This window comes from Dipodomys merriami, unplaced genomic scaffold, assembly GCF_024711535.1.
Source record: "Dipodomys merriami isolate MVZ:Mamm:240054 unplaced genomic scaffold, mDipMer1.0.p SCAF_1, whole genome shotgun sequence".
Lineage (NCBI taxonomy): Eukaryota > Metazoa > Chordata > Mammalia > Rodentia > Heteromyidae > Dipodomys > Dipodomys merriami.
The window spans coordinates 102564266-102589492 of record NW_027202270.1 but is presented as its reverse complement, the minus strand read 5'-3'; the positions used below and the strand labels follow the sequence as shown (position 1 = coordinate 102589492).

The 25227-nt window shown below is 42.1% G+C and overlaps 1 protein-coding gene across 3 annotated transcripts in view; it reads right to left on the bottom strand.

Annotated features, from left to right (window-relative positions):
- Positions 1 to 1969: 1969 nt before the first annotated feature.
- Positions 1970 to 25227, bottom strand: part of Prorp (protein only RNase P catalytic subunit) — a 138264-nt gene continuing 115006 nt past the window's right edge. For all 3 annotated transcript variants that reach the window (XM_070026584.1, XM_070026589.1, XM_070026600.1), the window contains 3 exons: positions 12356 to 12504; positions 6293 to 6488; positions 1970 to 4368 (listed from right to left, as the gene is read on the bottom strand). In XM_070026584.1, coding sequence (XP_069882685.1) covers positions 4237 to 4368; positions 6293 to 6488; positions 12356 to 12504 — 477 coding nt within the window. In that variant the 3' untranslated portion in view covers positions 1970 to 4236. The remainder of the gene's footprint in view (positions 4369 to 6292; positions 6489 to 12355; positions 12505 to 25227) is intronic.

Sequence of the window (25227 nt, the reverse complement as noted above, 5' to 3'; positions counted from 1 at the left end):
ATGGGCAGATCCAAGACATGAGTCTCAATAGACAAACAAACAAACAAGAAGTTATTATAGAAGAGGTCTAATGTACACAGTTAGACACTTACTAGAACCTTAGGGCAGTTAAAAATAAGTGAAAAACCTACATATCTAAGGAAGCAGTAACTACATTTAAGTGCAAACTTAAGGTAAAACATCTATTTAATATGAAGAATAAAACACCTCAGATGAAGTATTCCCAGTGGAGTACTGATAAAACTCCATTGAGATTTTCTTTTCATTGGGTCTGTAAATAGAAGGAGGAAAAGATAACCTAAATTCAATACGCTAGAAGGAAAAACAAAATCTTTTTTTGTTGATCTGGGAATTGAGCTCAGGGCCTGGGCGCTGTCCCTGAGCTTTTTCACTCAAGGCTAGCACTCTACCACTTTGAGCCACAGGGTCACTCCTGGTTTCCGGGGGTTAATTGGGGGTAAGAGTTTCATGGAAGGCTGGGAAGGTGGTTTAGTGGTAGAGTGCTTGCCTCAAATGCATGAGGCCCTGGGTTCAATTCCTTAGTACCATGTATACAGAAAAAGCCGGAAGTGGCACTGTGGCTAAAGTGGTAGAGTGCTAGCCTTGAGCTGAAGAGCTGAGGGACAGCACCCAGACCCAGAGTTCAGCTCTACAACTGACCAAAAAAAAAAAAAAGGTTTCATGGACTTTTCTGCCCCAGCTGGCTTTGAACTGTGAGCCTCAAATCTCAGCTTTCTGAGTAGCTAGCCACCAGAACCTGGATAGTATATCCCCTTTCTAAGTAAATCCCCTCCTTTGTTTCAAGAGTCAGAGTTAATGCCCTTTCAAAGGCTTCACAACTGACTAAAAGTATCCACCAGGCAGGGCAGACTCACAGCAATTAAGTGGAGGCAGGAGTCTCACAGCCGGGTGGTGGTAGCTCAAATCTGTAATCCTAGCTGCTCAGAAGGCTGAGATTTGAGGATCACAGTTTGAAGCCAGCCTGTTCAGAAAAGTCCCCAGGAGTCTTATCTCCAGTTAACCAATAGAAAACCAGAGCACTAATCTTGAGTGAAAGAGCTGGGGGACAGCAGCACCCAGGCCCTAAGTTCAAGCCCCATGACCACCCCCTTCCCCCCAAAAAAGTCTCACAGATTTTCTTGCTCTGGCTGGCTTTCAATTGCAATCCTCACATCTCAGTCTCCTGAGTAGTTAGAATTATAAGCATGAGCCACCAGTGCCTACCTAAGCCTGGAATCTTGATCCCTAGTCTCCAGTTCTCAAATAGCCAGTATTATAGGCTTGAGACACCAAGCTTGGCAAGTCACTTTTTTATGAAAGTATAAATTTTTGAGAGGTGTGTGTGTATGTGTGTGTGTGTGTATGTTCTTAAATGAATCCATTTTAAGTGTTTAGTGTGATGAATTACAACAATACACACACACACACACACACACACACACACATGTACCTGTTATCATTACCTAGATCAATATATAGAACTCTATCATCTGAAGAAAGTTCTTAACTCCCTTCTCTCAGGCAACCACTGATAAAAACCACTAATTTAAAAAACAATGGCACTAGGCTGGGAATGTGGCTCAGTGGTAGAGTGCTTGTCTAGCATGCATAAAGCCCTGAGTTTGATTCCTCAGTACCACATAAATAGAAAAAGCCAAAATTGTGTTGTGGCTCAAGTGGTAGAGTGCTAGCCTTGAACAAAAGAAGCTCAGGGACAGTGCCCAGGCCCTGAGTTCAAGCCCCAGGACTGGAAAAAGCAAAACAAAACAAAACCAAAGGCAGAAAACTCTGTGAGACTCTTTTTTTAAAAAATCGTATATTTTTTTTATTATAAAGGTAATATACAGAGAGGTTACAGTTAGATAGGTAAGGTTATGAGTACATTTCTTTTTCGAACAGTGTTATCTCCTCTCTCATTTTCATCTGTTCTCCTTCCCACCCTGCTCTTTGTTGTTGTTGTTGTTGTTGATGTTTGTCTTTTTTTTTTTTTTTGGTACAACCCAGGATGTTGCAATTGCTAGGCAAGCACTTTGCCACTGAGCTACATCCCAGCTCTCTGTGAGACTCTTATCTTCACTAAATTACCAAAAGAGCTGGAAGGGCAGCCATGGCTCAAATGGTAGAGTGCTAGTCTTGAGTAAAAAAGGTCAGGGACAGCACTCAGGCGCTGAGGTTAAGCCCCAGGACCAGCACACATACACACACAAAACCTCCTCCCCCCAAAACCCCCCAAAACATAAAACAAGGTAGTTACTCAATCTGACATGGAATAAAACCCTTTTGTACAACCACTTAAAATTTAAAAATGAGCCAGGTGCTGGGGGCTCATGCCTATAATCCTAGCTACTCAGGAGGCTGAGATGTGAGGATCGTGCTTCAAAGCCAGCCCAGGCAGGAAAGTCCATGAGACTCTTATCTCCAAATAACCACCAGAAAACCAGAAGTGTTGCTGTGGCTTTGTGTTGCTTCAGCTTTGAGCTGAAGAGCTGAGGAACAGCGCCCAGGCCCAGAGTTCAAGCCCCACGACCAACAACAACAACAACAACAACAAATTTTTAAATGATAAAACCAGAATGATTAATTGTTCCTATTCTTAAAATATTAAATAATATACTACATATGGGTAAAGAAAGAAGTGTCATAAAGAATATACATGAAAATTTTCAGTTGAGATCAAGGGCCATGAAAAATAACGTAGCTAATTGGAGAATAAAACAGAGAGGCAACTATTAAAATTTAATGACATTATTAAACTAAGTTAAACTTGATTACTGAAAAACTGTATACTTTAGAACTCTCTTATACTGACTGATGAAATTAATAGCAGTCATAAACTAGGCAAAGTGTATGTGCCTGTAGTCCCCGTTACTTGCAAGCTGACATAGAAGGAGCACTTGAGCCCAGATTTTCATGGCCAGTCTGGGCAACTTAGTGAGACTCTGTCTCTCTTCTTTTTTGTGCCAGTACTGTGCTCGCTCAGTACATATGCTCAGCTTTTTCGCACATGGCTGACACCTCACCAGCTAAGCCATGCCTCCAGTTCTGCTTTTTTCTGGTTAATTGGAGATAAGTCCTGTGGATTTGTCTGCCTAGGCTGGCTTTAAACCATGATCCTTAGATTTCAGCCTTCTGAGTAGCAAGGATTATAGGCATAAACTACCTGCACCCTGGAAAACTGACCTTGTCTCTTTAACAGAAAAAAACAAAAAACAAGAACAAAACCCTAGGGCTGGGAAGGTGGCTCAGTGGTAGAGCGCTTGCCTTGCAAGCCTGAGGCCCTGGGTTTGATTCCTCAGCACCATATAAGCAAAAAAAAAAAAAGCCGGAAGTGGCGCTGTGGCTCAAGTGGTAGAGCGCTAGCCTTGAGCTGAAGAGCTGAGGGACAGCACCCAGGCCCAGAGTTCAGGCCCCACAACCGGACCCCCCCAAAAAAAAAAAAGAACAAAACCCTAACAAAATGTTGAATTAATTTGGAAAGGGTTTATAATTTAAGTTTTAAAATGAAGAAGAAACAATTGTTAGGCCTGGAAAGTAAAGTAAGAAGTAGCAAAATAGACACCAAATGACACCAATGAGAAATAGCTGGCTCTGAAGGAGAAATGCAGGCTTCATTCTCCTGTAGATCCCTCAATTCTCCAAGAACAAATGTTAAAGTAAAACAATACAGCTCATATAACAAAATATTTTCTCTCATTTAATTAAAAAAATCAATTTGTTAAGCTCATGCCTGTAACCCTAGACACTCAGGAGGCTGAGATCTGAGGATTGCAATTCGAAGCCAGCCTAGGTGGAAAAATCTGTAAGACTTTTACCTTCAATAAACTACTGAAAAAAAGAAATGGCTCTGTGGCTCAAGTGGTAGAGAGCTAGCTTGGGCACAAAGAAGCTCAGGGACAGCACCCAGGCCCTGAGTTCAAGCCCTAAGACCAGCAAAAAAAAAAAAAAATCTATCAATTTGTTAACTTTAGGGTAATATTGGGAGAGAGAAATGGAGAACGATATTAATCAAGATGCACTGTATTCCTGTATTCATAACCTTACTTATGGAAATGTAACTCTTTATGCAACTACATAATAATAATAATAATAATAAATGAATGTTGCCTGGAACAAACAGTGTCAATAAAACCTTCTTATCTTCAGGACAGAGATAATATCCTAAACAAGATTCAATTTATGAGCTCTGCTACCAACCAAGAGGGTACCCAAACACAAAGGCTGTGGTAAGTAAGTCTTTTAAGTCTTTCGCTGCAGGCAAAGCCATTTGGTTGGCACTTCATAGGAATATCTTTCCACCAGGTCTTCATCATAAGGTATGTGCCACGAGTCTCCAGTTGTTTGCACAACTGTGTCATATCTGAGAATACGCTGTTGAATAAAAAAGAGAACCAAACATTGAGAATAACAATACAAGGTATCCTAGCTATTTCCCCATTTTCCAACAACTTCTCAATTTCTTTGAAAGGTAGCCTCTGTTCTATTTAAAAGTAGATTTTCAAAGAGCAGCTAATACTGAAAATTGGTATTGAAAATTCCTTCCTTCCTTTGTACTAGTGTTTGAACTTCAGGCCTCATGCTAGCAATGTAGGTACTACCTAGTCCTGTTTTGTAATTTTTTTTTTTTTTTTTGGTCAGTCATGGAACTTGAACTCTGGCCCTGAGTATTGTCCCTGAGCACTGTCCCTGAGCACTTCAGCTCAAGGCAAATGCTCTACCACTGGAGCCACAGCACCACTTCCTGTTTTTCAGTGGTTAATTGGAGATAAAGTCTCAGGGACTTTCCTGCCTGGGTTGGCTTTGAACCTCGATCCTCAGATCTCAGCCTCCTGAGTAGCTGGGATTACAGGCATGAGCCACCGGGCACCCAGCTGTAATGGTTATTTTTAAGATGAGGTCTTGCTTCTTCTCCAGGTGTGTACCTGGATCTGCCTTGATATGCTTATTTTAGGTTTTTGGTGTTCGTTTCTTCTTTTTTTGTTGTTTCTATCATTGTTGGGATGACAGCATCACATTTTTAGCCTCCCAAGTAGCTAGAAATATAGGTGTGAACCACCAGTAGGTTTTCTTAAGAGGATCACTCGTTTGCTGGTTAATTGGAATTTTTCTGCCTAGGCTGACTGAATTGTGATCCTTCAGGTCTCAGCCTCCTGAATAGCTATGATTACAGGCATAAGCAACCACCACTTGACTTCCAAAAAGAATCTTTTTGTTGCCTTCATTCATTTGTTTGTGAGAAAATTTTCAAATATATGAAAGAAGAAAAACACCATAAGAACTGCCATGTGCCCATCACCTAGCTTCAGCTATTAACAACTCATGGCTAATCTTATTTCATTGGAGCCTGGCCCACTTTCAACCATGTCATCTGTCCTGTACCATTTCTTTTTTTTTTGGGGTCCGGTCGTGGACCTGAACTCTGGGCCTGGGCACTGTCCCTCAGCTCTTCAGCTCAAGGCTAGCGCTCTACCACTTGAGCCACAGCATCACTTATAACTTTTTTCTTTTTGCTTATGTGGTGCTGAGGAATCGAACCAGGGGCTCATGCATACAAGGCAAGCGCTCTACCACTGAGCCACCTTCCCAGCCCTGTCCTGTACCATTTCTTATAATACAGTGTTAGTTTTGCTGATTGAATCCCTTATTTTTATTTTGCTAGTCACGGGGCTTGAACTCAGTGCCTAAGCATTGTCCCTGAACTTCTTTTGTTCAAGGATAACATTCTACCACGTGAGCCACTGCACAACTTCCAGCTTTTTTTGCTTATGTGGTACTGAGGAATTGAACCCAGGGCTTCATGTATGATAGACAAGTACTCTACCACTGAGTCCTAGCCCCTTATTCATTTTAAAAATGAACAAAAACAGGGGCTGGGAAGGTGGCTCAGTGGTAGAGTGCTTGCCTTGCATGCCTGAGGCCCTGGGTTCAATTCCTCAGCACCACATAAGAAAAAAGAAAAAAGCCGGAAGTGGCACTGTGGCTCAAGTGGTAGAGCGCTAGCCTTGAGCTGAAGAGCTGAGGGACAGCGCCCAGGCCCACAGAGTTCAGGCCCCACGACTGGACCAAAAAAAAAAAAAAAAAAAAAAAAAAAAGAACAAAAACAAATTATTTATATATATTCATTGTGAATATGGTTTGAAATATGTCTACATTATGGAATGACCCAAGCTTAATAATTAACCTGAGTTACTTCACTAACTTATCCTTTTTCCTAGTGAGAACAACTTTTAAAAGTTATACCACATTCATACTATGTACTTGGTTCTTAACATTACATAGAGAATAGATACCATACCTGAAAGGTTATTTTTGATCCTGGAAACCTATTTATAATTGCCAGCTGATGTCCCTGTTGCCACTTAAAGAACAGGTGTTGGGTCTTGACATCAGGAAGACAGGCCTTGTGGTCCCGCATCAGGTCGTTTGTGATAAACTTGCAGTGATTCCCCGAGTTCAGTGTGGCATATAGGAGGAATGGATCATCCTCTGAGCTGAACAGGGCATAAGAAAGACACAATCAAACATACACAAAAGAAGGTAGTGTGGGCTGGGAATGTGGCTTAATGGTTAGAGTGTTTGCTTGGCATGCATGAAGCCCTGGTTATGATTCCTCAGTACCATATAAGCAGAAAAAGCTGGAAGTGGTACTATGTCTCAAGTGGTAGAGCACTCAAGTGGTAGAGCACTAGCCTTGAATACAGAGAGGCTCAGGGACAGAGCCCAGGCCCAGGCCCAGCTTAAAAAAAAAAAAAAGATAGTGTATATTTTTAAAACCTGTTTATTCCTCCCACTTTTGTTGGATTTCTTTCTTTCTTCTTTCTTTCTTTCTTTCTTCTTTCTTTCTTTCTTTCTTTCTTTCTTTCTTTCTTTCTTTCTTTCTTTCTTTCCTTCCTTTCTTCCTTCTTTCCCTCCTTCTTTCCTTCCTTTCTTCCTTTCTTTTTTTTTCTGTACTGGCATCTAGGGCTTGAACCCAAGGCCTCTCAGTCTGGCTTAGCTTTTTCACTCAAGGCTGGGGATCTACTAATTGAGCCACACATACCTCCATTTCTGGCTTTTCTTTTCTATTTTGCTGGTTAATTGGAAATAACAATCTCATGGATTTGTCTGCCAGAGCTGGGTCCAAATATCAATCCTTAGTTCTCAAGCTCCTGGGTAGCTAGGATTATAGGCATGAGCCACCAGTATCAGGCCTCAGAATTCTTTTTTTTTTCTTTTTGCCAGTCCTGGGGCTTGAGCTCAGGCTTGGGCACTGTCCCTGAGCTTCTTTTTTTTTTTTTTTTTTTTTTTTTTTGTCGGCCGTGGGGCTTGAACTCTGGGCCTGGGCGCTGTCCCTCAGCTCTTCAGCTCAAGGCGAGCACTCTACCACTTGAGCTACAGCGCCGGTTTTCTGGTGGTTTATTGGAGATAGGAGTCTCACGGTCTCTCCTGCCCGGGCTGGCTTTGAACCGCGATCCTCAGATCTCAGCCTCCTGAGTAGCTAGGATTACAGGCGTGAGCCACCAGCGCCCGGCCCTGAGCTTCTTTTTGCTTAAGGCTAGCACTCTACAACTTGAGCCACCTCTACTTCTGGCTTTTTCTGTTTATGTGGTACTAAGATATTGAACCCAGGGCTTCATGCATGCTAGGCAAGCACTCTACCACTAAGCCATATTCTCAGCCCCATCCCCTTTTCCTGTTAAATTTTATTTATTGTTGACAAAAGTTTTGTGTTAAATTTTATCTTGTATTTTGTTTGGTGTTGCCTGTTTTTCTAGTGCTGATGTTAGGAAACGGAGTCATTAGTCTTAGGAAAGATCAAGTGGATGAAAGGTGGGACGGTAGAGACCTCAGCAGAGCAGAACAGGCTTTAATTATTACTGCAGAGAGACTCCATTTCCTCTGAATTCTTTTTTTTTTTTTTTTGGCATTTTTCATTTAGGTTTGTTTTATTTAAGTTTAATGTTAATTCCATGCTATGTTTCAGTAAGAACAATACAGATTCTGTATCTGTGGCTCCCGTCAGATATCTAGTAGTACAAATTAGCTTCAAGTTACACATACTAAACAAAAGAGGTTGAGCGAGCAAAGGAAAGAAGGAAAGAAGAAAGGAGAGAGAAAGGGAGGGAGAGAGGGAAGTAGGGGAGAGGGAAGAAGAAACAATGAACTGCTCTGAATTCTTTTTTTTGGGGGGGGGGTCAGTCATGGGGCTTGAACTCTGGGCTTGGGCGCTGTCCCTCAGCTCTTCAGTTCAAGGCGAGGAGCGCTTGAGCCACAGTGCCACTTCCGGTTTTCTAGTGGTTTATTGGAGATAAGAGTATCATGGACTTTCCTGCCTGTGCTGGTTTTGAACCACGATCCTCAGATCTCAGCCTCCTAAGTAGCTAGGATTACAGGCATGCGCCACCGGCGCCCCGCTCTGCTCTGAATTCTTTTTTTTTTTTTTATTCGGTTGTGGGGCCTGAACTCTGGGCCTGGGCGCTGTCCCTCAGCTCTTCAGCTTAAGGCTAGCGCTCTACCACTTGAGCCACAGCGCCACTTCCAGCTTTTTTCTTTTTTGCTTATGTGGTGCTGAGGAATCGAACCCAGGGCCTCATGCATGCAAGGCAAGCGCTCTACCACTGAGCCACCTTCCCAGCCCTGCTCTGAATTCTTAACAGACATCATTTCATAGAGAAAGCACCTGGAAGTCCTGAACTATAACAACACTGTGTAGAACCAACTGGAAAACTGAGGGCAAGGAATGCTCTAAAAGTCCAACTAGGCAATTCTACTAGAACAAAGAATTCCAACAATTCTCTACACATTTAAAAACTAGTTGCCTAGGGATGGGTGGAGGTGGTGGTGCGGGGAAAGGGGGGTGGAATAAGGAAGGGGTGACACTGGCCAAGAAGCATTGTACTCATAAACTGACTTACACAATGTAACCCTTTTATACATTCTTTAATAACAATTAAAAATTTAAAAAAGCTGGTTGTCTGTGGGCCTTTTTCCTGTTAGCTTCATTTACCAGAGTAGTTTATTCCCCCTTTCCTCATCCAAATTCAAGAAACCGCCAGAACTTCCAAAACGGAGGGCAGGGTAACACTTTTTAATTTTGTCTTCAAGTCTGAAACTGTAGCCCCAAGCGGCTTGTGGGAAGTCACCAGGAAAGTCACCTGAAAGCAAGTCCTGCTTTCAGAAAGGTCAGTAAATGGGCTGGGAAGGTGGCTCAGTGGTAGAGCGCTTGCCTTGCATGCATGAGGTTCGATTCCTCAGCACCACATAAGCAAAAAGAAAAAAGCCGGAAGTGGCGCTGTGGCTCAAGTGGTGGAGCGCTAGCCTTGAGCTGAAGAGCTGAAGGACAGTGCCCAGGCCCAGAGTTCAGGCCCCACGACCGGACCCCCCCCCCCCCTCAAAAAAAAGAAAGGTCAGTAACTCGGACACTCTAGAAGACTTTCTTAGCACTTACCATTTCCTAGATGTGCTATAGAAACAGCAGTTAACTACCTTGGCTCGGGACTGCAATCTCTGATACAAGTACCTTATGCCTTGATCAAATGACCCAAACAGGACCTTATTTGAAGTTCACCTTACACTGAACTATCTCAGGTAAAATTTGAAAACATAGGAAGTTATAGAACAAGATTAGCAAAATCATAATTGTTGCATCTAGGTGATACTTATATGGGGCTCCACTCTGCTGTTCTCTCTTTGAAAAGGCTTGTTTGGTATATTAGTGGAAAATAGAGTTAATGTTTAAACTTTTAATATTTAAATGCAGAGATGCAGAAGATCAAGAAATCAATCTTTCTCAGTTTGGAACTTGAGCTTGATGTAAAAACTCTAAACCAAGCCATGAGATTAATTTTCAAGAGGCTTGGTTGTAATACTGCATTTATCTAATTCTTCCAAGTAAGAAAAATGATGATGGTAGTACCAACATGTGCTTTCTACGTACTTAGTGCTATGTTTTACATGTGTTATTTATAAGTATTAACTCAATCTAAAAAGCAAGCCCACCAGATTATATATGAAAAGATGCAATCATAGAGAAGGGAAACACAGATGGGTAGTGGCGGGGCTATGATGTGAGCTAAGCCTGCACTCCTAATGTGGACCTGTGTTGCTAATACTTTTTCCAGCTAAAAAAAAAGAGATCTGGCTTGGGATCTGAATGAAAGTAGCCTCTTGCTGCATGCATTGAGAGCCATTTTACCTTCATTAAATAACAGATGCTTTGGACTACCCTGTTCCCCCCCCCCCCAAAAGGAGAAACGAATAAGTACTATGAAGTAATCACACTTGATTCTTCCTCCTCCTCCTCCTCCCCCTCCCTCCTCCCCCCTTCCTCCTTCCTCTTCTTCTGACAAGAGCCCAGGCTGACCTTGAATTCTCTATCCTCTTGATTTAGCCTCCCAAGTGCTCTGATTACAGGCAAGTACCACTCCACATCCAGCTTAAGTTATCGTGTGTGTGTGTGTGTGTGTGTGTGTGTGTGTGTGTGTGTGTGTGCACGTGTACACATGCGTGCATGCACATGTAAATATTGGTCCTTGAACTCAGGGCTTGGGCATTTTCCTACAGTTCCAATTGAGCCATAGCTTCACTTCTGGCTAGTTAATTAGAGAAAAGACTCTCACAGACTTTCTTGCCTGGACTGGCTTTGAACCTTGATCCTTAGATCTCAGTCTCCAAAGTAGGCAGGATTACAGACAGGAGCCATCAGCACCTAGCACATGGCCTACCATCTTACTTTTGCTTTTCTATTTGTTTTTGCCTCAATAAATGTCTCTCTGTTAAAATCTCCTGTGTTTCCTCAAAATCCTTTCTTTGAAAAGACCAAGAGCCTGCAATTTGTCTCTGCAGACACTGGAAACTGTAGCTCTCTATATTTAGAACAAAATCCAATGTTCTTGCTTACCTACCAGAAGCAATGAAGTCCTCTGTGATGTGGTCTGTCTTCTCTTTGATCTCAAAACTTGTCATTTTCATTGGGTGTACCTGTGCCTCAAACCTATAATCCTAGCTACTCAGAAGACTGAGCTCTGAGGACTACAGTTTGGGAGCCAGCATGGGTAGACAGATTCAAGAGACTTGTCTCCATTAAATAACAAAATGCTGGAGTAGAGTCATGGCTTAGTGGTAGATAGCCATCCATGAGCAAAAAGGCTGAAGAAGGCTCAAGGCCCTTACTTAAAGCCTGCATACAAAACAACAACAATGCCCCCAACTCCCAACATTTTTACTTTCTATTATCTACCTGATCCACACTGGCCCTCTTGCCTTCCTCATAAATGTCAAGTAAATTCCTGACCCAGGGCTTTTGAACCCAGGGCTTCTGTTCCCTCTCTCTGGGATGTATTCCCACTCTCCCTCCCCTTTCTCAAATGATTCATTCCTTTTTTTTTTTTTTTTTTAAATCACATCTGCTCCCTCAGACAAAGTCTTTCCTGCCCACTCCACTTTTTTTATTTTCTTTTGTTGGCCATGGGGTTTGGACTCTGGGCCTGGGCACTGTCCCTGAGCTTTTCAGATCAAGGGTAGCGCTCTACCACTTGAGCCACGGCGCCACTTCTGGTTTTTGAGACGTTAATTGGAACTAAGAGTCTCACAGGGACTTTCCTGCCCAGGCTGGCTTTGAACCATGATCCTCAGACTTCAGCCTCCTGAGTAGCTAGGATTATAGGCATGAACCACTGGCCCCACCGTGCTCTCAGCCATACCTTTTGACCTAATACCTACCTAATCCTTTCCTACCCACTATGCCTTCTTATACTCATTGGATGAATACTGGCTGACTTGATTACCTATTTCTTTTTTTTTTTTTTTTGTCGGTCATGGGGCTTGAACTCTGGGCCTGGGCGCTGTCCCTCAGCTCTTCAGCTCAAGGCGAGCGCTCTACCACTTGAGCTACAGCGCCACTTCCGGTTTTCTGGTGGTTTATTGGAGATAGGAGTCTCACGGTCTCTCCTGCCCAGGCTGGCTTTGAACCGCGATCCTCAGATCTCAGCCTCCTGAGTAGCTAGGATTACAGGCGTGAGCCACCAGCGCCCGGCTTACCTGTTTCTTTAGTCCTAAAAAGACAGGGCCTTTGTCTTAAGCATCATTCTTTCACAAAGAATAGAGAAGGTGTTCATAACCAAGTATTTGGCTAAATGACTCTTCCGATATGTATTAGGTATACTAATCTCACTCCTGACTTACTTTCCTCTCATTCCTTTATCCTGATTTCTTCTACTTAACTTTATTCTGTTATAGAAATTTAATTTTTGTAAGCTTCCTTAGATTAAAAAAAATCAGGTTGACAGATATGAATGCACTTTGTAAAATGGTAAAATAGGTAACTAACAAGCAAATGATGGAGCTTAGTGTAAATTCACTTGTTATATCTAATACTCACATATTATCAGCAAAGAAACAGCTGGCTTGCTTTCGTATCATTTCCATTTCATCTTTTCTCCATCGGGCATGACGTGTTAGCATGTGTTTCCGGCCCAGGACCAGTAGTTGAAGATTCTGCTTAGCTAGTTGAGAAACTACATTCAATAGCTGTAAGACACAAAACATACACCAAGATCTTTAGGTCAAGCGAAAAATCTCAAGCAAGTTCCAGACCACCTAGCCTGGACAATTTTTTTTTTTTGGTCAGTCCTGGGGCTTGAACTCTGGGCCTGGGTGCTGTCCCTCAGCTCTTCAGCTCAAGGCAAGCGCTCTACCACTTGAGCTACAGCGCCACTTCTGGTTTTCTGGTGGTTTATTGGAGATAGGAGTCTCACGGTCTGTCCTGCCCGGGCTGGTTTGAACTGCGATCCTCAGATCTCAGCCTCCTGAGTAGCTAGGATTACAGGCGTGAGCCACCAGCGCCCGGCATCTGGACAATTTTTTAAAAGAAGTCTGGGTATGTCAGCTCATTGAGTGTGCTTGCATAGACTCAGGAACCCGTAGATGGATCCATAGGAACATACCTGCCCCCCCCAGACCCCCCAACACACACACACACACACACACACACACACACACACACACACACACACACACACACACACACACACACACACACACACACACACACACACACACACACACACACACACACACACACACACACACACACCCCAGAAATGGAACCACCATCCCCGCTTTTGATATTGATTTCTTAAGTTTCCATGCAGCTAAGAAGACATAATTGAAAAAAAAAAACCAAATGGGTCTTTGAAGTTATATCCTGGCTCAGAGGTGACTAATTATTAAGTTAAAGGCTGAGAGTCCAAGAAAAGGCAGAAAAACCCTATCTTGAACTACGCTGGAGCACCATCTTGTGGCTGAGAGGCTTCTATTAATAGTAGCTCTAAAAAGAATAGATAGAAGACATAGTAAAGATGAGTGGGTGGGAAGAATAAAGGTACTGTTTCCTGAAACACTTTGACAATCCAGCTATAAAAGCTTAACTTCCATGCGGGGCACTAATGGCTCACGCCTGTAATCCTAGCTACTCATGAGGCTGAGATCTGAGGATCGTGGTTCAAAGCCAGCCTGGGCTGGAAAGTCCATGAGACTCATTTCCAATTAACCACCAGAAAACTGGAAGTAGCACTGTGGTTCAAGTGGTAGAGCACTTGCCTTGAGCTGAGGAGATCAGGTTCAGCGCCCAGGCCCAGAGCTCAAGCCCCATGACCAGCTCTCCCCGTGCCCCCCCACCCCCTTAAAAAAAAAGGTTCCTCTAGAATAAATTCCAAGACAGAGAGACAATTTCCAAGCAAGGACTTGGATTCAATAGCCAGTATTGGGGGGAGGTGGTGGGTGGGGGATAATGGAGAGAGAGAGAGAGAGAGAGAGAGAGAGAGAGAGAGAGAGAGAGAGAGAGAGAGAGAGAGAGAGAGAGAGGTAGAAGAGAGGAAGGAGGAAAGAGGGAGGAGAGAAGAAAGAAAACCAAAAACAACTAAGAAGTCCTAAGTTCTACAAAATAAGACTCTGTCTCAGAAACAAACAACTGAGAGGGAGAACAGAGTAGAGATATGTTTCTTCATTGTTTTAGTATAACTAAAACCTCCGGATGTAAGAAGAAAAGGAAAGCTGGCTAAGGATTTTGAATGACATAGGGGTGGGCTCCTATATGTCTTAGCCTTAGAGCTGAAGAAGTTGTTAATCAGGAAATGCAGCTGTATGCAAACAAGAAAAGCAGAGGGGGCTGGGAAGGTGGCTCAGTGGTAGAGCGCTTGCCTTGCGTGCATGAGGCCCTGGGTTCGATTCCTCAGCACCACATAAGCAAAAAGAAAAAAGCCGGAAGTGGTGCTGTGGCTCAAGTGGTAGAGTGTTAGCCTTGAGCTGAAGAGCTGAGGGACAGCACCCAGGCCAAGAGTTCAGGCCCCATGACTGGATCCCCCCCCCCAAAAAAAAAAAGAAAAAAAAAAGAAAAGCAGGGCAAGGGGCTGGGAAGGTGGCTCAGTGGTAGAGCGCTTGCCTTGCATGCATGAGGCCCTGTGTTCGATTCCTCAGCACCACATAAGCAAAAAGAAAAAAGCCGGAAGTGGTAGAGCACTGGCCTTGAGCTGAAGAGCTGAGGGACAGCATCCAGGCCCAGAGTTCAGGCCCCACGACCGGACCCCACCCCGCCAAAAAAAAAAGAAAAGCAGGGCAAACATCTGTTCTCTCTGGCCAAAGCAAGGCAGTCTCATCAGAAAGCTTGTTAAAATAATGACACCAGTAGCTATAACACAGATTCACACCTAGAATGACAACTAAAAATGCTACACAGAAAAAGTATGCACTATTCACTATGGACTAAAAGAAAAAGAAACCCACTAAGGAGAAGTATAAGTGGAAACCTAAAACAAGGTTCAAATAGTCTGCAGGAGGGCAGAAAAAATAAAACAGAAAAACTACAGTCAACAGACAGAAAACAAAAAGTAAAATGGCAGGTGTAAACTTTACATCAATAACTACATGAAATATAAAGGATCTAAATGCATCAATCATAAAAAGTTGAATTTCTGAGAGTTGGATTTCTGTCAGTTCTACACAGTAAGAAACATGAGCAAGGGCTGGAAATGTGGCTTAGTGATGAGTGCTTGCTTAGCATGCATGAGACCCTTGGCTTGATTCCTCAGTACCATATAAACAGAAAAAGCCAGAAGTGATGCTGTGGCTCAAGTGGTAGAGTGCTAACCTTGAGCAAAAGAAGCTCAGGGACAGTCAGTGCCCAGGTGCTGAGTTCAAGGAAAAAAAAAAAAAAGACAACAACAACAAGAAGAAAAGAAACATGAACAAATGATATGCTAACTAAATGAAACTCATGACTCTTGATTTGGGATTTTTATTTTCTATATTCCCTACTGTTTTACCACGGTTCTTGAGATGTGGAAAGGATAATTCTCAAAAAAAAAAAAAGTATTAAAAGATACTCTGGTTTGGTTTCTACTGCAATTTGATTTATTTCTTATAAAAAAAAGATAAAAAATTTAAAAGCAAGAAACTCACCTATAACTTTTGACATAAAATTGCTGAGAAGTAGTTTGTGAGTTTAGGGTAAAAATATAATTGGTAGGATTACATGTGTTAGAAATAACTGTGCAGGCATGTTCAGGACATATAAAGCTGTTGTAGTAGAAGAAGCCAGCGAGGATGAGACCTTTGATCTTTCAGGATCAAAATAGCAAATTTAATTCCCTTTTCCCAGTTTTACAACTTTTCAGCTCCCCCTTTACAGGCTTGGTACTTCCTGGACCTATGTATTCTGAAGGTCTTCAAAACTCTAAAGCCTTTGAAATCTTATGTCTATAGAAAAAGAAATCTATTCTAGTTCTTGAGCAAGATAACTAGAGTCAATGTACCTCATATATAAGAATATATCTTATAAGCTATCTTAAGAAAAAACAAGATTATAAGCTTATGTTTAATGTAACTGTAACCCCTCTGTAATCACCTTTATAATAACAGAAAAAATTAAAAAATACATCCTAGATGATAAGAAAGCTCTGGATAGAGATGGTGGCAGGGTTATTACAACAATGTGAATTATTTAATGTCATTAAACTAATTGTATAGTTAAAGTTTGCACTGGGTATGATAGGGCACACCTGGAATCCCAACACTGAGGAGGCTGAGGAAGGAAGATCTTGATTTCAAGGTCAGCGTGGGCTGCACAGGGATATGATGTCTTATTTTATGTTTTTACAATAAAAAAGTTTGATCATAGAAATTTAGAAACAAAATTATCTTCAGACTTCCTCCTCAGATTATTTATTACTATTATGACTATGGTTATTTTTTAATCAAGAAAAGAGGTTTATTTTGGCTTAATACTGAAGGTACAAGGTTGAAGGGCTGCATCCTTATAGATGATTTAGAAATAAATCACAGACATCACATACCCTCATTTGTGAATATGTCAATGCATTTTTAAACATATAGCTCTTTTTTTGTTGTTGTTGGTTGTGGGGCCTAAACTCTGGGCCTGGATGCTGTCCCTCAGCTCTTCAGCTCAAGGCTAGCACCCTATCACTTGAGCCACAGGGACACTTCTGGCTTTTTCTGTTTATGTGGTACTGAAGAATCAAACCCAGGGCCTCATGCATGCAAGGCAAGCAATCTACCACTGAGCCACCTTCCCAACCCCTAAACATATAACTCTTAAAAACATGGGCACATGTACCCATCACCTGACTTCATATAACTGTAACACCTCTATACCTCACCTTTACAATAACAAAAATTAAAAATTAAAAACATAAGCCCAATACCATCATCACATCTAAAAGCTTAATTCCTTAACATTTAATATACAATGCTCATAATTCTGAGTTCTAAGTTTTTAAACATTAGGATTTAAAAAAGCTCCCCTTACATTGCAATTGCTTGATAACTTTTAAAATTGTCTAGAATTTTTTGTCTTTAAAAGAAACATGGCTGTTATTTCTCACACTTAGGTTTTTGATGACTTCATGGAACATAGCCTTCAATCCTGTTTTCTGTAAGTTGGCAGCTGGATACAGGGATTGTGACTGAAGTCTGTTTTTTTCCTTTCTTTTTCTTTCTTCTTTTCTTCCTTCCTTTCTTTCTATTTTTCCTTTCTCTTTCTTTCCTTCTTTGTCTTTCTTTCCTTTCTTTCTTTCCTTTCCTTTGCCTGCCTCTTTCTCTCTCCTCTCTCTCTCTCTCTCTCTCTCTCTCTCTCTCTCTCTCTCTCTCTCTCTCTCTCTCTCCATTTAAAAATCTCTGTATTTAAAATCACAGTCTTGATAAAGGGAAAAGGCCAGTTCACTCCTTAACATTAATCATTGAGAACTTTCTCTATACGTCATTAACCAGGACTGCAAGGGATACAGATGTAAGGGTTCAGTTTTATTAATTAATTAATTTTTGAGCTGATACTGGGGCTTAAACTCAGAGCCTGGGTGTTATCCCTTAGCTTTTTCTCTCAGGGCTGATGCTCTGCCACTTCAGCCATAGCTCTACTTCAGGGTTTTTGGTGGTTAACTGGAATTAAAAGTCTTATGGACTTTACTGCCTCAGATGGCTTTAAACAATGATCTTCAGCTCAGCCTTTTGGCTAGCTAGGATTACAGGTATGAGCTACAGGTGCTCAGTTCAGTTACTCTGACTATAACAATGCAGTAAGAGCTAAGAAGGAGCACAAAGGAAGGGCTTCAGATTATGGGTGAGGAGGGTGGTCAGGGACATCTCCAGAGAGGCAATGACCACAGAGCTTTATTTTCAGATGAATTATTCCAAGGACAAGGAGCAGCACATGTGAAAGTGGGGACTCTATTAGGATACTGAGTTCTGGGAAGTACAAGGTGCTAAATGTGGCTCAGGCAGAGTTATGGAAGGATGACAGCACTAGAAATAAGGCTGGAAATGAAAGCAGAGGTCAGGTGGAGGGATTCTTGTAAGCTGTGCTAAGTCTTTTCTTGCCTGAGAACAATGGGGGAAAACCAAAAGGATTTGTAACAGGGGGGTGACTTCACTTTTAGAGAGAACAGAATGATGGACTGCAACAATGCTGGACTAGAGTAAGGAGATCATTGGAAGACTTGGCAGTAATGGGAGCAAGAGATGAGAAAACTGGTAGTAATGTTGTAGAGAAAGACCTCTGAGATTCAATAAAATGGCACTGAGCAGACTTAGTCCTTGACTAGATGTGGGAAACAGGATAGTACAAATCAAAACACATCTGGACCACTAAATGATGGTACCAAGGCAGATTCTATGAAAGGAGGAGCCTTTTGGGGCGGGGGGCAGTTCTGGGGCTTGAACTCAGAGCCTGGGCTGTCTGTGCTCAAGGCTAGTACTATAACATTTGGGCCACAGCACCATTTCTGGCTTTTTCTGAGTAGTTAATTGGAGATAAGAGTTTCACAGACTTTCCTGCCTGGGCTCGCTTTGAACTTCAATCCTTAGATCTCAGCCTTCTGAATGGCTAGAACTACAGGCATGAGCCACTGACATAGGCTGGAAATAGATACCTTTATGTGCAATTATTAATTCTGATAATTAAGGGAATACAAAAGCACTTCAGGAACAGACAATGAAGAACTCTGCTTGACATTGTTCCAGGACAAAGACAAACATTAGTACATGCTCTCTAGGTTTATAGGAGAAAAAGCAAGGGAAGTTATAACTTGCACTAGTACAATGAAGTTTACTACTTGTATCTAGACTACTTCCCTCCACAGGTTCACTTACACTTATCATTCTCTTTTCACTTCTCCCCCTCTCAACAAGGTCCTGCTATACAGCCTAAGCAGACTTCAAACTCAAGACCCTCAGCCTGGTGCCAGTGGCTCATACCTGTAATCTAGCTACTCATGACACAGAGATCTAAGGATCACAGTTTGAAACCAGCCTGGGCAGGAAAGCGCAAGACTCTTATTTCCAATTAACTACCAGAAAACCAAGGTAATGTTGTGGCTCAAAGTAGTAGAGTGCTAGTTTTGAGTGAAATAAATTCAGGGACAGTGCCCAGGCCCTGAGTTCAAGCCCATGGCCGACAAAATAACAACAGCAAAATAACAAAAATCCTCAAGATCCTCCTGCTTCAGACTCCTGAATGCTGGTATTGTAAGGATGAGGGACCATTCCTACCTTGAAAATAAATTTTTTGTTTTCCTGCAGTGCTAGGGGTTCAGCCATGACCCTTGCATGTGCAAAACAAGTGCTCCTCCCACTGAGCTACATCCCCAGCTCTTCTCTTGAACTATGTTTTGGGAAGAGAATCCTTGTCCCTTATCCCAGAGAGGATGACTATGTTTTTCTTCCCTTCCTTCCTTCCCCCCCTCCTTCCTTCTTCCCTCCCTTCCTCTCTTTTGTGTGTGTGTGTGTGTGTGTGTGTGCGCGTGCGCGCGCGCGCAAGTACTGAGGCTTGAACTCTCCAGCTCTCCCTTGACTTTTTTTTTGCTCAAAGCTGGTGCTCTATCACTTGAGTCATACCTCCACTTGCAGATTTTAGCTGGTTTGAGAGAAGAAATCTCAATTTTTCTGCAATCCTCAGGTGTCAGCTTCCCATGTAGTTAGGATTCCAGGCATGAGCCACCAGTGCCTGGCTTAATGACATTTTTTTAAATCAGAGAGAGAGAGAGAGAGAGAGAGAGAGAGAGAGAGGTGTGTGTGTGTGTGTGTGTGTGTGTGTGTGTGTGTGTGTGTGTTGTACTGAGACTTGAACTTTGAACTCAGGGCTTAGGCGCTGTTCCTGAGCTTTTTCTCTCAAGGCCATCCTGAGCTCTACCACTTGAGCCACAGCTCCAGTGACTAAGTTTCTTAAGTGACTGTTCTATTGAAGTAAGGAGGCCAGGTCTGGTCAGCGCAATATTAGCCATATGGTGGATGGTAGGGTCTGGCATCTTGTCTTCATGGAACAAGGAGGAACAAGGAGATACCCCCCCTCACCTGCCTCCCAGGTAATGGGCGTGCCTGGACCCCTGGAGATAGGGGCAGACACTTGGCTGATAGGTTACTGAACCTGTCAGTCTAGTGCCTGGGACTGGGAATTTCCTGAGGATCTGCCCCCTGCGCTGACCTGTTTTAAGCTCAGACCAGCACAGCTGCTGGACTCCATGCCACGTGCGTCTCTGTAATTGTGTCCTGTGTCCTGCCTCCTGGCTTGTCTCCAGTCATCATGGAGTCCCCATTCAGCTCTCCATTGGAGCTGAATTGGCTTGTTAGTATTGTTTTTGTTATTTCTTTCCTCTTTAGCATGTTTCCTAGCTGGGTTATGTGTATTTGCGTGCTGCAGGCCTTTGTAACAACTGGCAGCTTGCAGCCTGGTAACTGTATAATAAAGACTCCAATATTCTATATTTTAAAATGTGGCTTCTGGAATGATTTACCATACAACACCACTCATCATTTTTCTATGCATCTCTGAAAACTACAACAATGGAGTAGAGAATATTCTATCCTGAGGCTTTTGGTTTCAAATATTCATATGTTCATTCACCAGCTGCTCAGCTGGTTATCTCAGTCTCCATTCTACCTTTGACAGGTGTTGCTGCTTCTAGGGAGAATAATCACAATTTACTGAAAGGGAGATCAGTAAGTGTCTTGTTGGAATTACTCTAAATACCATATAAAGCACTAAATGCCATATAAGAGACAGTACAACACTGGATAAAAATAGGAGAACTGGGAGATGAGAAAAGGAAGTATTTTGGTGAAGAAACAGAAGCTGGAGTGAGAAGGGAGATAGAAGCCACCACTGGTAGAATGGCAGGACAGCAGTAAGCACTGCAGGCAAATGCTTTGTAAGTCTGGTGGAGTGGTTCCAGAGGATAGGCTGAAGCTGTGGTAAGTCCCACCTCCATCTCTTTGTGTATAAAGATGTGAAACTGCTTGGTGACTGACTCACTCCAGACCCTTCTTTGAATGGCTATGGCTTGAGAACACACACACACCATTTTGATTACTTCATTGTGATGTCATGATCCCACTGGTTTATGTTAGATCTATCACATCTTATATCCTGCGTTTGTCAGTCTTGGGTATTTTAGGGAGATTTCAATTATCTCATCGTGGCTTTAGTCAATGAAACAATTCTACCAAGGAAGAGAAATGCCACTCCTACTTTGGGAACATGCTGTGGAGTGTGGGATGCATTTCCTGTCTACCAGTCTGCTCTGATGCCTCTAGCACCCACGCAGTTATCCAGCCCTTAAAAAAACAAAAAAGCAACAAAACAAAACAAACACAAACTGAAACACACAACTATTAAATTGTTGGCCTGGGTGGATTTCCCCTGTAGTCACAGCTGTCTAGAAGGAAGAAATTTTGGCTCTTGACTGATAGGGTAACTTTTCTTTGAAAATTAATATACATTTTTTGGTCTTTCTAATTTTAGGGTAAGGTGTCTCTGTCTTTCCTTTATCATCTGAGGCAGGAAAGGATAGGTACTTTGAATATTTAAAACTAATTTCAGAGAAATTTAACTTATTTTGATGCATTTGAAGTTCCACCCTCAGGGCTGGGAATGTAGCTTAGCGGTAGACTGCTTGCCTCGCATGCACGAAGCCCTGAGTTCAATTTCTCAGTACCACATAAACAGAAAAAGCTAGAAGTGGTGCTGTGGCTCAAGCGGTAGAGTGCTAGCCTTGAGCAAAAAGAAGCTCAGAACAGTGTCTAGGCACTGAGTTCAAGCCCAGGACCAGCAATCAATCAATCAATCAATCAATCAATCAATCAAATTTCCACCCTCTAAAGGCTTATTAGAAGTTTTCCCTAGGGTTCTGGATCCAGTCCAAATATAAGGAATAATCTGCTCACTATGGGAAGTATGTGAATACTTCCTGGGTCATAGAACATCATTTAATGGTTAGAAAAGGAAAAATGAAAGTTAGGAGCTCTCAAAGTCTGAAAATTTGTGTAGCCTTTCCAAATTGCACTGTGCCAATTCATATAGCTTTTGCCTTGCTACAAAGCCTCACAAAAATGTACAGTATGGTTACTGACTTTGTTCTCTGGAACAATCCTGTCTGTAATATTTTAAAAGATCTGAGCCAGACATTGGTGACTCATGCTTGTAATCCTAGCTACTCAGGAGGCTGAGATCTGAGGATCCCAGTTCAAAGCCAGCCTGGGCAGGGAAGTCCAAGACTCTTTATTTCCAATTACAAGGTCACAATTAGGTACCTTGGGGTAGAAAGTAGGGAAACAGGCTAGGAGGGGGAAGGAAAAACCTGAGACTGGGGACACACAGGAATATCTTCATACATACAGTCTTCTTTATACATGGATGCTTTGTTTTTTCTTTTGGTCATTGGTGGGGCTTCATTTGCAGGGTTCAAACTTAGGGCCTGGGCACTCTCTGAGCTCTTTTTGCTCAAGGCTAGCACTCTACCAGTTTGAGCCCAGCACCTCTTCCAGTTTTTGAGCGGTTAATTGGAAATAAAGAGTCTCACAGGAACTTTTCTTCCCCAGGCTGGCTTTGAACCCCAGATCTAGCCTCCTGAGTAGCTAGGATTATAGGCATGAGCCACTGGCACCTGACAACATGATGTATTTTATACCCCTAACACACACCCCACAGAGTGTAAATTGTACTCATCATTTTTACCACTGTTGATTTACAAAAGAGCAAACTCCTAGGTTAAACCTAGGAGGTTTAATTGACGGTCAGCAATATGCCCTGGAGGCAAATGAAGAGCCAAAAATTTCCCACATGCAAAATATAGAGGACCAAAAAAAAAAAAAAAAAAAAAAAAGAACAGAAGGCGTCTGTTCAGTCAAGTCTTATAATTGTGTAATATTCATGAAGATCACAAAAATCCCTATCCTTTAAAAAGTTAAAATATGTAAGTCTGGAATGAGGGAAATTCCTTAGTGTTTCCTAGAGAAAAAATCTGCCAAATATTATATTCATGTAAGTAGAGTTAATATAACATAACAATGAGGACTTAAGAACAGTGCTTAGAAATCCCCAAACCTTCATATCTTCTTCACTTCTACTTTTCTTAGCAGAAATGGGGACACAAACTGAACGGACAGGAAGCAATTATGGGGATGTAATTTGAAGGAGAGGTGTGAGGGGAGGAATCAGAACACAAATGAGACCAGTGTGTCCATGTGACTTCTCCAATTCAGGCAGACACATGAATAAGATGAGTAGAAGGGCTGTTTAGAGATATGTTAAAAAGATATGTAGATTAAAAAATAATGTAAAGTAGCTGGGCTCTGGTGGCTCATGCCTGTAATCCTAGCTGTTCAAGAGGCTGAGATCTAAGGATCAAGGTTCAAAGACAGCCCAGCCAGGAAAGTCTATGAGACTCTTAATCTCCAATTCACTATGAAAAAGTTAGAAGCTCAATAGAGAGCCATACTTGAATGAAAAGGCTAAAGACAGCACCCAAGTCCTAAATTCAAACCTCAGGAACTACCTCCTCCCCCAAATAATGTAAAGCAAAAAGTTGTCTATTTTTCCTCCTTTATGAGTTCTTGGGCAATTATGATGTGTCAAAAGTACTTTTAATGCCATTGTTTGTATACACACCATCATTGAATTCTCACAGACATCCTACAAATTCAGTACATTACCACCTTCAATATTCCCCTTTTGCATATGGAGAAACATGAGATTCAGCAAAGTCAGGCAACTGACTCAATGTCATAGGACAGTAAATAGCAGAGCTGGGTTTCAAACTGAGTTAATTCTAATCTCAATCTCGTCTCATAACTGGTACAACACTCGTACCATATCACCTCAATTCTAACTCTTCAAAGCTCCTTCTACTCATATTTTATAGCTATGACCGTGGTAGTCTAGCAGCAAGTGGTTCATTATTTTTATTATTACTACTATCATTCCTTCTCTTTCTTTTTATCACATTTCTCCTTTCTTGTCCCCTTAATGCCCCTCCCCCACCGTTGGCTTTCTTGTTTGTGGCTGACTACCACTTGAGTTGCACCTCTACTTCTGGTATTTTGCTAGTTAACTACAAGCAAGATTCTCAAGAATTTGTCTGCCTGGGCTGGCTTTGAACTTTAATCCTCAGATCTCAGACTCCTGAGTATCTAGGATTATAAGTGTGTGAGCCACTGGTGTCCCATTCCTCCTTTTTTATTTTGAGACAAGGTCTCACTATGGAGCTCAGACTGACTTTGAACTCATGGTCCTCCCACCTCATCCTCTGAGTTCTGGGATTGCAAGTATGTACCAGTATGACCTACTAAATCATCCTTTGTGAGCTGCAAGAAATCCCAGGTACTTCTAGAAAGCCTAACACCATATTTCTTTACTGCAGTAAATATGAGCAGTACTTGACAATATGGTATAGATACTTGAAGCCACAGGTATATTTTCTTGAAGGGACAATTTGACTTCAGGCTTTATATTTTTGGAAGAACCTCCTGTTTTTAATAACAACAACAAAAAACAAGAAACAAAACAAAAAATGCAGACATGCTATGGTGTCTTTGGATACAAGATATACTAATTTTCAAGATAAATAAGATTGCAAAGACATTTTGTATGTCCCTCAGAGTAATAACCTTCAACCTATGAGGAAAGGAGTGCTTTTCCTCTTGCTTTAGGGGTACTCTACAGATAGTATGACAAGTGTTCTGTTAGTAAATTGAGTCCCTTCCTATAGGCTAGTCCACACCTTCCCTTCTCCACAGCTTAGCATGCTCCCTTCTTAGGCAGCACTAGGTCCATGCAGTAAAGGCAGTAAATAATCAACTTTTAACCCCCTTTACCTTGGGATGGCACTTCTCTGGGGCAGAAGGCAACAAGAGTCCCTTAGAGTGACCTTCAGGTCTGAGCAGTTGCAGGACCCTTATCTACTATTTGGACAGCAGCCATAAATCCTAGTCCGCCATGATGAAGCCCCTGGCCTACATGTCCACACCAGGATCTCCACCTCCTAGTCCCTTCCAGCTCCTCCTAAACCCCCTAGGATATATAGGTCACCCCAGACAATAGCCGTGCTTCTTCTCATACCTCCCTTGTGAGATTCCTCCCTTGTGAGAAGGAGTCTTGCAGGCCCGGCAACAAACTTTTCTTTGTTCTATGTGCCTGGATGTCTACGTGGTTCATTGGCAAAGTCTAATTAATCTTCATTTGCTAATATGGTCACTGCAATGTCAAATAAGTCTATGTAGCTAGGAAGACAGCCGCAATTCATGGCCCTAATCTAGCTGTTAGAAGATATTCCCAAAGGGCTGGGAAGGTGGCTCAGTGGTAGAGCCATACATAAACATGTATGATCCTTTTGTAAAAGAAGAAAAATAACACCTAAAATAACACTAAAATAGCACAAGAGTAACCCCAAAGAATTAAGACAGTAAAGG